Consider the following 12,566-nt stretch of genomic DNA (forward strand, 5'->3'; position numbering starts at 1 on the left):
CCCTGCTGCATGCCCAACTTCACTATAATTTGTTTGAGTCTACCAATTTTATTAATATTCAGCTGATGCATTTTGAAAGTTTGTTACAACTAAAACATTGACAAACATGAGATATTTCAGTTGCTACTTGTACTTAATTTTCTCGAATACAGGAAAGACCATTATTGTCAATACTCAATTATCACCCAGAAAGTGGTGGTAAGCTTTCCCATTGATCTACTGCCGTCCTTGTGCAGAGTTGTCAGCTCACATCAATGTGAAATCAGTTTTAGGATGTAGAAAAAGCTGTTGAGACTAAGCGAACACAACAGGTTTATGTTGGGGTGGAGGGTAAGAAACTAAAAGTGGTGGTGCAGGAAGAGGATGAGTGAATAATTAAAAGTTTGTTTTAAAGAGGGTGTAAGTGAGAGAAGTCAAAATTTTATTCAGAAGAATGTACTATGCTCAACCTTTACAATACAATGTCTGGAATTGATGGTTTTCTGAAGTAGCTGAACACAATATTGAAAGTGTATAATAGCCAAGAAGGTCAGATTGGGAATGGAGTGCAGAATTGAAATTGCAGGCAAGTAGAAGCTCATGATCAAAGTTGTGTACAGAATGGAGGTAATAGACACAGCAGTGTTTGGTTTCCCAGTATAGAGAAAACCACACTGTGAGCAGTGAATGCAATACATTAAATTGAAGTACAACAAGTTGATCTCTCATTTGGTTCAAAAATGCTTGAGACTCTGGACAGTAGGGAGGAAGAAGTAAAAAATGTGGTATCTGCAATAGATGGCCTGCTAAGTATTCCAACAATTTTTTCTAATACAGATTTCCAGCAGGAGTTGTGTTTTGTCGCTGCAAAGCAGGGTAAGAGAAGCACTGATTATTCAAACTTTAGAATCCTTGGGTGGAAAGTCTGCTGGGAGACTTGTTTCACTGCCATAGAGTTTGGTGGCAAATTAGGATACAGATTTAAGGTAACTGGCAAAAGAGCCAGAGATTTGATGCTTTTTTTTAAGCAGTAGACTTGGATTCAATAGTAACTTTCAAATGGGAATTAAATTTGAGAAAGGTGTGTCTCAGATAGGCACATGGATGAAAGAAAAATGGAGGGCATATAGGAAGGAATATCAATCTTGGAGTAGGTTAAAAGGTCAGCACAGCATCATGGGCTGAAGGGCCTGTGCAGTGCTGCACTGTTCTATGTTAAAAGTAAAGCAGTTTTAGGCTTTGATAAGCGAGTAGTCATGTGAGTTGAATTACTTGTCAATGAAGGTCCAAGTGAAGAGGGGGTGTGATGTCTATAACTCATTGCCTCAAAATATCTTTCGATTCTGGGGCAATTGGAACTTTCAAAACTCTAATCAGCAATTGTATGCAGTGATGTGGAGCAAGGGACATACTGAACTTCCAAAAATTAGGTTTTGTTCAGTTAAAAACCCAATAGGCTCTATTAATCTGAAAAGCAACAGTATGAAAATAAAAGCAGACAGAAAATATGGAAATACTCCATAGATCAAGCAGTGTCTGCAAAAAGAGAATCGGAGTATACACTTCAGTCAATGACCTTCATCATAACCTTTCACTTGATGAAAGACTGCTAACCTGAAATATGAACTGTTGATGCTTTCTCCACAGATGCTGCCTGACCTCCTGTGGATTTCAACAGTTTGTGTTTTCCTTTCACTCACGTAGCATCTGCAGTTTTTCAGGTGCGGACGAGCTTCCAGAGTCACTGGTCCATTGGTGAACATACTAGTATCGGTTGATAGGGGTCAAGATATATTCAAAGATATAGTTTTTTTTAAGTTTATGAAAGGTTGAAAATTTGCATCAGATTTAATATTACTGGGATATGTTGTAATTTTTTTGCAACAGTACATTACAATACATAATACAAAGAATATATTTAAAATTAAAGTAGAACAAAAGAAGTGAGGTGGTGCTCATGGGTTCATTGTCCATTTAGAAATCTGATGGCGGAGGGGAAGAAGCTGTTACTGAAATGTTAAGTGTGTGTCTTCAGCCTCCTGTACCACTAGTTTGCTGGTAGCAATGAGAAGGGGTGATGGGGGTCCTTAATGATGGATGTTGTATTTTTGAGGCATCACCTTTTGAAGGTGTCCTTGATGCTGTGGAGGCTAGTGTCCTTGATAGAGCTGACTGAGTTTTCAACTTTCTGCAACCTTTTCCAGTCCTGTGCGGTGGCCCTTTTATAGCAAAAGGTGATGCAACCAGTTAGAATGCTCTCCACAGTATCTCTGTAGAAATTTTGTAAGTGTCTTTGGTGGCATACTAAATCTCCTCAAACTCCTAATGAAATATAGCTGCTGTTGTGCCTTTCCAAATCAGGCCAATGATAATGACTTTTGAGAACTTAACAATCAAGTATAATATTAAGCAATACACACAATGCTGGAGGAACTCTGCAGGACAGGCAACATCCACAAAAATGAATAAAAAGGTGGGAAGAGGGGAAGGAGGGGGTGCTGAGGGGAGCCAGGTGGGCGGGAGAGGTAAAGGGCTGGAAAGGAAGGAATCTGATAGGAGAGGGGACCCAGGGGTAGGTGCTAGGCAGGTGAGAAGAGTCTGAAGTTATTCTTGATTATTCCACTGTTTCATCTAGTCCTTTTCCTCACTTCCTATCTACTAACATTAGATCTATCTGTTCATTGTTATTGTTTTTTTTAATATGCTGCCTGATGAAGAGAAAGCAATAACAATGCAGCACTTAAGTAATTTCCAATGAGTTGGTCAGACCATTTTTGGTGCCAACTTGTTTGGATCTATCCCCTTCCTCCACTTCCATCACCAATATTTTACCCATGGTGGTGTATACCATTTTGTATCTCTGCAATAGCATTTAACCTTTGAGAGCTTGCTTTTGTGGTCATTCTGTGACTGGGTCAGTGTTGCAAGAGGTAATTCATTTGCAGACAGCAGATCTTGCTGCTGGAGTTTCCCGATTTCCTTTTAAGGGTTTTCTGCTCTCAAAGATATTTGAACCATCTTAAAAGTCTCTGCCAGTCATTTAATTCCATTTGCATAGCTTTAATTAAAATGCATTATTATTAAGGATGTTAAGGATAATAATTAAACTATAAAATAATTAAGAAGATAAAAGTAAAAGTAACTTCCTACTCACAGTTTTAAAATCAAGACTAATTATTCCATTTGGATAAATAAGACTGAACTGTTTACCTGGTCATCCCCGACATATAGCAAATAGGTAGGGTAGGAATTGGGAAGTCCAATGACAGAACAGAAGATCAGCTCTGATCGCTGTCTCATTCCAGTTTCATTTTCTGGAAAAAAAAGTATAGCTGGCCATTCTTCACATAACCACAGGTAAACTTTACCCAGCCCAGTGTGCACTTTATTTAAGGGTTTTCCCTGTCCTTGATCCAAATGCTATCCTCCTATTTTGATGCTTCTGCCTATAAGTGATGTGATTGATGGAACATCTATTATTCATTTTACATTTGATATAATATATGCTTTGTTACAAGTGGGTAAGAGTCTGTAGTCATCGGCAGAACTTGTTGGTGTGTAAAGCAGAATTAGTTGGAGCCCACCTCTTTGTACGGGTCTTGCTTTGATTTTAAAATTAAACTGAAGGATTGCATTTTGACATCCTCCTTGTTAATTATCTATTATGACTTTGGAAGTGATTGTGGGAGGTTCTATTGATCAGAAGATATATTTTTATGTTAAGTGGTGTAATTTGATGTTGGAGTCTTCAAGTTTGCATCTGGACTTATTGCAGGAGCATTGAAAAATAAAGGATAAACTAAATAGACTGTGATATTATTCTGGCTTGAAAATTTAGAAATCAAAGAATGTAAAGGGATTTGGGAATCCTCATGCAGGATTCCCTAAAGGTTGACTTGCAGGCTGAGTTGGTGGTAAGGAAGCCAAATGCAATGCATTTTGAGAGGATTAGAATATGAAAGCAAGCATGAAATTCTGAGGCTTTATAAGGCATTGGTCAGACTGCACGGAGTATTGTGAGCAGCTGTATGTGTGCCCCTTATCTAAGAAAAGATGTGCTGGCATTGGAAAGGGTCCAGAGAAGGTTCATGAGAATGATTCCAGGAATGAAAGGGTTGTCATATGAGGAGCATTTGATGGCTCTGGGCCTGTACTCACTGGAGTTTAGAAGAATAAAGGGTATCTCATTGAAACCTTTTGAATATTGAAAGGTCTGGATAGAGTGGATGTGGAGAGAATGTTTCCTATAGTGGTGGAGTCTGGGACCAGAGGGCAAGGCACAGAATAGAGGGATGTTCTTTTAGTAGAGAGATGAGGAATTTCTTCAGCTAGAGGGTCATGAATTTGTGGAATTCATTGCCACAGATGGCTATGGAGGTCAACTCATCTGGTATATTTGAAGTGGATGTTGGGTTTGTGATTAGTAAGGGCAACAAAGGCTTCTGAGAGAAGGCAAGAGAATGGGGATAATAAATCAGCAAAGATTGGAATGGTGGAGCAGACTTAATGGGCCAAATGGTGTAATTCTGCTCCTAAATTTATGGTCTTAAATCTTCTACTGTGCAGTGTATAGCTGCTGATTTAAATTGGGGAGCTGGAATATTGCCATTAATTTTGTATCAATGCTAATGTTAGCTGTCAGTTTGTTGTAATTGAGTACATTATTTTGGGTGTGATTAGTTTTCTGACCTCCAAATACTGACAGAAGAATAAGCTCTGGGCATGTTGAGAATATATTGAAATAATTGAATTTTAAGGAGTTAATACAACAGAATAATGCAAGTTCAGGCATAGAGTTACTTTGACTTAAAATATAGCTGTTCCTTGAGTGGATTGTCCCTTACATAAAATTAAATCATTACAGTCACATGTGGTTGGTCAGTGATTTGGATTTTTCTACTAACCGTTTCTGCCTCTTTGGCAATCTTGTCCATCTGTTAATGCATAGCTCAGAGCAACAGTCTTTGAAGAATCAGCTGGTCAGCCTTTGAATACTTGGGGTGCTTGCCCTGTTTGTTCTTTCTAATCATGTTACACACTGTTGTGTGAGGCTTTAATGTTCACTAGGTCATCAAAAATCTCACCCGATTAATGGAACCCCATGTAGGTTATGAATCTTTACAGTAATTAGAAAAAGACAAAATATGTTTAAACTCATGATTGCAGTGAACCTGGAATCATCAATATTTATGTTTATGAACTTGCATACGTTTCTAAACCAGAGACAAACTCTGATCACAGAATGTAATGGAGAGACTTGTTCTAGAGCAGCTCCAGTCTATAGTTAGGCCACACTTAGACCCCCTCCAGTTTACCTATCAACCCCGACTAGGAGTTGAGGATGCCATCGTCTACCTGCTGAACCGTGTCTATGCCCACCTGGACAAGCCAGCGAGCATGAGTCATGTTTTTTGACTTCTCCAGTGCGTTCAACACCATCCACCCTGCTCTGTTGGGTGAGAAGCTGACAGTGATGCAGGTGGATGCTTCCCTGGTGTCATGGATTATTGATTACCTGACTGGCAGACCACAGTACGTGTGCTTGCAACACTGTGTGTCAGACAGAGTGGTCAGCAGCACTGGGGCTCCGCAGGGGACTGTCCTGTCTCCCTTTCTCTTCACCATCTACACCTCGGACTTCAGCTACAACACAGAGTCTTGCTATCTTTAGAAGTTTTCTGATGACTCTGCCATAGTTGGATGCATCAGCAAGGGAGATGAGGCTGAGTACAGGGCTACGGTGGGAAACTTTGTCACATGGTGCGAGCAGAATCATCTGCAGCTTAATGTGAAAAAGACTAAGGAGCTGGTGGTGGAGGATACTGTAGGTATCAATTTTAAATGCCAACTAGAACAAATGGCAAGTGATGGCTTGAAATTCACAGAAGATCAAAGTGAAGTTGATTATGCTTTAAGAGAAGCAACTCACTAGAAATATTGGGCTTTGGAACAATGACCTCGGATAACATGTGTTTCAAATTGACAACATCCATTCTTACATGTAGGCATGTATTCATTGTTAATCTCACAAGGCAGTCAAAAGCTGTAAATTCATTCCATACCTTTTTCTCAAACGTAAATGCCTAACTCTTTATAGCTACATATTTCCAACAATCCCGTGAAACACAAGATTACAATGCATAAAGAGTTCATAAAGCTTTTTTCCTCTTAAAGGGGATACTTGCTCGTATTTTAATTTATACCCCCGATCAGAATGATCTTGCCAGGGTAAAAATGAACTATTACCAAGAACAACTAGCCAAACTTTCCCAGTGAAGGTCCACTGAGAGAGGATAGCATATGCATCATGTCCAAAATCTGTGGAAAGGGAAAGGGATGATAATGAACCACAGCCACAGACAGACATACTTTATTGATCCCAAGGGAAACTGGATTTCGTTACAGTCACACCAATCAAGAATAGTGTAGAAATATAGCAATATAAAACCATAAATAATTAAATAATAATAAGTAAATTATTCCAGGTGGAAATAAGTCCAGGACCAGCCTATTGGCTCAGGGTGTCTGACACTCCGAGGGAGGAGTTGTAAAGTTTGATGGCCATAGGCAGGAATGACTTCCTATGACACTCAGTGTTGCATCTCGGAATATTCTTTATGACTGTAGGATGGATAATTTAGATGCTGTGGAGGTGGTTGGAAACCAAGAATGAGTTCGGCAGGGGTGTGACAAAAATAAGGCTTTAATTTGCAAGGAAGAAGCATGTCCAGGTATTGAAGAAAAAATAGAATTAAAGAGGCAAATGGCGGAATATTTGAGTGTGAGGTAACGGCAGACTTAAGAGGAAGATTGCTGACCAGAAATCATTAATATTATTTCTTAACATAGAAGCCAAGAAAAGCACTGAATTACATTATCATGGAGGGAGAAAAGAGATTCATACTGAAAGACTCTCCAAGCACATCAAACAATTGATTAGCATTTAATCTGCCTTTATGCTTTTATTATTAAAATGTTGCAGCCCATATACATAAATATCAGTAAAATTTCCACTTGTCTACCTCAATAAAACAAAGGGTCATGACCCTAAATGTCAACTGATCATTTCTCTCCTCTGATACTGCCTGATCCACTGAGTACTTCCAGCTTAATGTTTGTTGTTAAAACGCAGGCTTCCTTCAGAAATTACTTGAAAATAAAACTTTTGAGCTTCATTATTAACTCTCAATCCTGATGAGCTAGTTTTGTGAGCATAATATGCAATACCTGCGTATTATTTTCTAACCTCCTTGTTTGCATTGAAAATGAAAAGAGGGCTTTTTATTTCATCAATGATTTTAATTCAGTTTTATATATGATACTAAATATCTGGCCTGACAAAGATTTTTAATGTAAGCTCTCCTTTCAAACTTTGCTTCCAAAATTAAATTACTTCTGGTTATTTAAAATTTTGTTTTTCACTATTGTTCTAATTTCATTCAGTTGTAAAAACAATAAGCTTAAAAATTAAAATATTTTGATTGAAAGTAGCACATATGAAATTGGAACTCTCCTAAAGCTATCTGTCACATTCTTCTGAATTGACGAATCCTTGCTGACTTAAGTTATTATTCCTCTGATTCTTGGAAAGTCATGCCACTGTCTATGCATTGTAAAGTTTTAGCTAAACAAATAACATCAAAAAGTTGTAATTTAATTCATAAAGCATAGAAATCTACAGGATGTTACAGGCCCTTTGGCCCACAATGTTGTGACGACCATGTAACCTACTTTAGAAACTACCTAGAATTTCCGTAGTGCATACCCCTCTATTTTTCTAAGCTCAATGTATCTATTCAAGAGGCTCTTGAAAGACCCTATTGTATCTGCTTCCACCACTGCCACTGGCAGTGCATCCCACGCACCCACCACTCTGTTTATAAAAATTCAATCAAAAAAAGCTTGCCTCTGACATCCTGCTGTACCCATTTCCAAGCACCTTAAAAACTACGCCCCCTTGTGTTAGCTATTTCAGCCCTGGGAAAAAGCCTCTGGCTATCCACATGATCAATGCCTCTAATCACCTTATACACCTCTATCAGGTCACCTCTCATCCTCTGTCGCTCCAAGGAGTAAAGACCAAGTTCACTCAACCTATTCTCATAAAGTACACCCTCCAATCCAAGCAACATCCTTGTAAATCTCCTCTGCACTCTCACTGTAGTATCCACATCCTTCCTGTAGTGAGGTGATCAGAATTGAACACAGTACTCCAAGCGGGATCTGGCCACGGTCTTGGTTTACTGTAACTTTGCCTCATGGCTCTTAAGACCGTAAGATATAAGAGCGGAAGTAGGCTATTCAGCCCATTGAGTCTGCTCCGCCATTCAATCATGGGCCGATCTAATTCTTCCAGTCATCCCCACTCCCCTGCCTTCTCCCCATACCCTTTGATACCCTGGCTAATTAAGAACCTATCTATCTCTGCCTTAAGTACACTCAGTGACTTGGCCTCCACAGCCGGTTGTGGCGACAAATTCCACAGATTTACCATTCTCTGACTAAAGCAATTTCTCCTCATCTCAGATCGAAATGGATGTCCTTCAGTTCTGAAGTTGTGCCCTCTTGTCCTAGACTCCCCTACCATGGGAAATAACTTTGCCATATCTAATCTGTTCCAGTCCTCTAAGATTCTGAATGTTTCTATGAGATCCCCCCACTCCCCCAAATTCTCCTGAACTCCGGGGAATACAGCCCAAGAACTGCCAGACATTCCTCATACAGTCACCCTTTCATTCCTGGAATCATTCTACTGAATCTTCTCTGACCCTTCTCCAACGTCAGTATACCCTTTCTAATATAAGGAGCCCAAAACTGCGCACAATACTCACGAGTGTCCTACAGAGCTTCAACATCACGTCCGTGCTCTTATATTCTATACCTCTAGAAATGATTGCCAACCTTGCATTCACTGCCTTCATCACCGACTCAAGCTGGAGGTTAAGCTTTAGGGTATCCTGCGCAAGGTCTCCCAAGTCACTTTGCATATCTGCGTTTTGAATTCTCTCTGCATCTAAATAAGAGTCTGCCCATTTATTTCAATCACATGGATAATTCCTCAGCATAATCTGATGTTTAGTAATCCTTAAATGTCATGCTGTATACTTATGCTGTTTGGGAATTGTACTCCTTGCATGTAATTATTTATGATGTCTTCAATTCAATGTAAACTACATTCTAAAGCAAGTTGCAAAATATGTTGGAAAGAGTGATCTTATTGGTATGCCCGTGTATACACTCGGTGGCCACATTATTAGGTACACCTGCTTATTAATACAAATATCTAATCAGCTAATCATATGGCAGCAATCCAGTGCATAAAAGCATGCAGACATAGTCAAGAGGTTTAATTGTTGTTCAGACCAAACACTAGAATGGGTAAGAGATATAATCTAAGTGACTTTGATCATGGAATCATTGTTGATGCCAGATGAGAAGATTTGAGTGTCTCTGATTACCTGGCATTTTCACGCTTTAAGTCTCTAGAGTTAAAAAGCATCCAGTGAGTGGCAGTTCTGTGGGCAATAACATCTTAATAAGAGAAGTCAGAAGAAACTGGCCAAACTAGTTGAAGCTGACAGGAAGGCGGCAATAATTCAAACGGTGTTCAGAGGAGCATCTCTGAATGCACAAAACGTTAAACCTTGAAGTGGATGGGCTACAGCAACAGAAGACCATGTAAAGGAGGTACCTACTAAAGTGGTCGACTAGTGTATATAATTACTTTAGAACAATTAACCAGTTCTATTTAAATGTATTTGTAATCCTGCCAAGAATAGCAAATTGAAGAAGTCCTCATGAAAGCATTTACAAGCAGTCCTTTTAGTACCTGAAATACAGTCATTCAGGAGATCCCCAATCACAGCCATTTGTTTTTAATTCCATAAAAGGACTGTGCTATTCTTTGTGGAGTTCAAAAATAAATTGCTTTCCATACAGCAGCAAAATATATGTACGTCTTTACAAATCTGATTGCTGTGAACCCTCTAAATTCTTGCTGTATCCTTCAATATCCAGGGTATTGCAACAACATAAATTGTGTGATTAAGCATTCTTTGTTTACATAATTCATTACAGGTTCTATGTAAAAGTATGGGAATGGCATATATCATAATGCTGCCATGTCAATATGTGTGTGTGCCCTCACTGAAGTAAAACTAAACATACACGAGTTGTCCCTGGCTCCTGTGTTTTTCTTTGAATTAGTTTTATGTTTTGGAGTTGCAAACCATGACAGTAGCTACAAGGATGTTTTAAAACAAACCTGAGACAACTACTTCCCTGTTGAAGTGCAGCACATTTTTTCTTCAGAAGGGGAGAAAGTGATATTTGAGATTTTTGGAAAAAAACCCAGAATGCTATATTCTTTGCAACTGGGGGAGAATGATTTTCAAATTAAGGAAAAAGGTAGCAAATGGATGAATTTCAGTTTCATAAACTGTGAGTACCAGGTGATTTTTTTTTAAAGTGCAGAAATGATGGGTGACATCAGAAAGATAGATGTGTTCAAATGCAGAGCAAAAAACTGGGTGAAGTATACTGAACAAATTGAACAGTATTTTAAAACAAATGGAATAACCAATGAGAAATGAGTGCCAGTTTTCCTAGGTGCAAAAGGTGGAAAAGCGTGCTTACTGAGATGTTTGACTGCTCCGACCAAACCAGACAAAATAAGTTTTGCTGATAATGTGAGAGTAATGCAGTAACATTTAGAACCAAAACCAAAGTTGATTGCAGAACACTTTGGGTTTCAGAAGTAGAATCAAAATTAAGGGGAGTCTTTTTCAGCATTTGAGAGTGAATTGATGAGATTGTCTGAGCATTATCAGTTCAGTGAAGAGCTCAATGATGTACTGAGAGATCATTTAGTTTATGGAATCTTACAAAAAAGCATTCAAAAATGGCTTCTAGCTGAAGTACAGCTCACATTTAAAAGAGCAAATGTATCAATAGAAAAAGCAGCCTGAGAGACAATAGAGTTGTAATCAGGAATGAATGTGAGCGTGAACAAAATTGCAGTGTCTTAAACAGAAACCTGCATGGTTGAGCAAGTTGTGGCTGGGGCTCACATACACCAGGCTAATTCAGATTTAAGGGTAAAACTCGCAGAAAATGCAACAAAGTAGGACACATACAAAGCATATTGGGCATGTAGAAATAAATGGACTGCACAGGGAAGAGAAAAAGATTAAGAAGTCAAGTTGCAGTTTCAAAAAGAGCACTAATCTGCATGTTGTTGATGAAAAATCTGATAATGAGAGTGAAACACTGGTGGACATGAAGTTTGCAATGTGAAAACTAACAACAGACGAGCAATATGGCTTATACCATAAGTGAGCGGCAAATTAATTAAAATGGAATTGGGCACTAACTAGCAAACATGAGGGAATCTGTAGATGCTGGAAATTCAAACAACAGCACACACAAAATGCTGGTAGAACACAGCAGGCCTCCTGACGAAGGATCTCGTCCTGATAAGTCGACAGCGCTTCTCCCTATCGATGCTGCCTGGCCTGCTGTGTTCTACCAGCATTTTGTGTGTGCTGTTGTTTGGACTCTAACTAGGCTGTTTCAAAGATACAAAACTGAGAACTTGTGCTGGAGAAAAGATAACTCCTGTGGGAATGACAGTTGTAACAGTGAAATATTATAACCAAGGAGCCACATACGGCTTGCATGTGGTTTAAAATCAAGAGGACCAGCATTGTGGGGCCATGAGTGGCTGAGACAACTACAACTTGATTGGACATCCATCCACCATTTGCATGCCGCACCCCCAGCAATAGAATGAACTGAAAGCAAATTATGAAAGTATTGGATGATGCCACAGCAATGTTCAAGGATGGCATTGGAAAACTCAAATATATCAAGGGGAAAATGGTATTAGATGGAAATGTCACACCTAAGTTTTACAGAATCTTTCTAGTTCCTTGTATCATCTGTGATAAAGTAGCCAGTGAGTTAGATCACATGGAGGCTGAAGGTATTCTTTCTAAGGTTGAGTGTAGCCCATGGGCAATCCCAGTGGCCTTAATAGGGTCTGTCACGATCTGTGGTGATTTTAAGGTCACCATCAATCCAGTACTGAAAGTAGATCAATACCCTCTGCCCAGGATAAGGGGATATAGTTGCAAAGCTTTCTGGAGGGAAACACTTCAGCAAAGTGCATGTAGCTGAGACCTGCCCTCAGATGGAGATAGGAGTCCAAAGTGTTTCTCACCATAAACACTCGAAGGATGTTATTGCTATAATAGGATTATTTTTGGAGTGGCATCTGCACTCTGGCAGAAAGTACCTGCAAAACTGTCCAGATACTGTGTTAGATGGATGACATAATTGTTGCTGCAAGGATGACAAGGGACATCTTCAAAATCTCAAAGCAGTGCTAAAAAGAATAGAAGATTATGGGCTCAGAGCATGACGCAGTAAGTATGAATTCATTAAAACAAGCATCATCAGCTGTTATTACACCTTTGATGTCTAAGAGTTACACAAGTATACTGAGAAAATTCAAGCAGTGGTGGATACTTTAAGGCTAAAGTATGTTTCATAGTTGTGGTCCTTTGCAGGATTTGTCAAGTGTTATA

General features: G+C 39.1%; 1 protein-coding gene across 1 annotated transcript in view; it reads left to right on the forward strand.

The window, feature by feature from the left end:
* Positions 1-12,566, forward strand: part of slc24a2 (solute carrier family 24 member 2) — a 252,818-nt gene that overhangs the window by 9,164 nt on the left and 231,088 nt on the right. The window contains exon 2 of the mRNA XM_059970015.1: positions 3,725-3,731. Within this exon, the coding sequence (XP_059825998.1) occupies positions 3,725-3,731 (7 nt within the window). The remainder of the gene's footprint in view (positions 1-3,724; positions 3,732-12,566) is intronic.

Source organism: Hypanus sabinus, chromosome 5 (genome assembly GCF_030144855.1).
Source record: "Hypanus sabinus isolate sHypSab1 chromosome 5, sHypSab1.hap1, whole genome shotgun sequence".
In the NCBI taxonomy this organism is placed as follows: domain Eukaryota; kingdom Metazoa; phylum Chordata; class Chondrichthyes; order Myliobatiformes; family Dasyatidae; genus Hypanus; species Hypanus sabinus.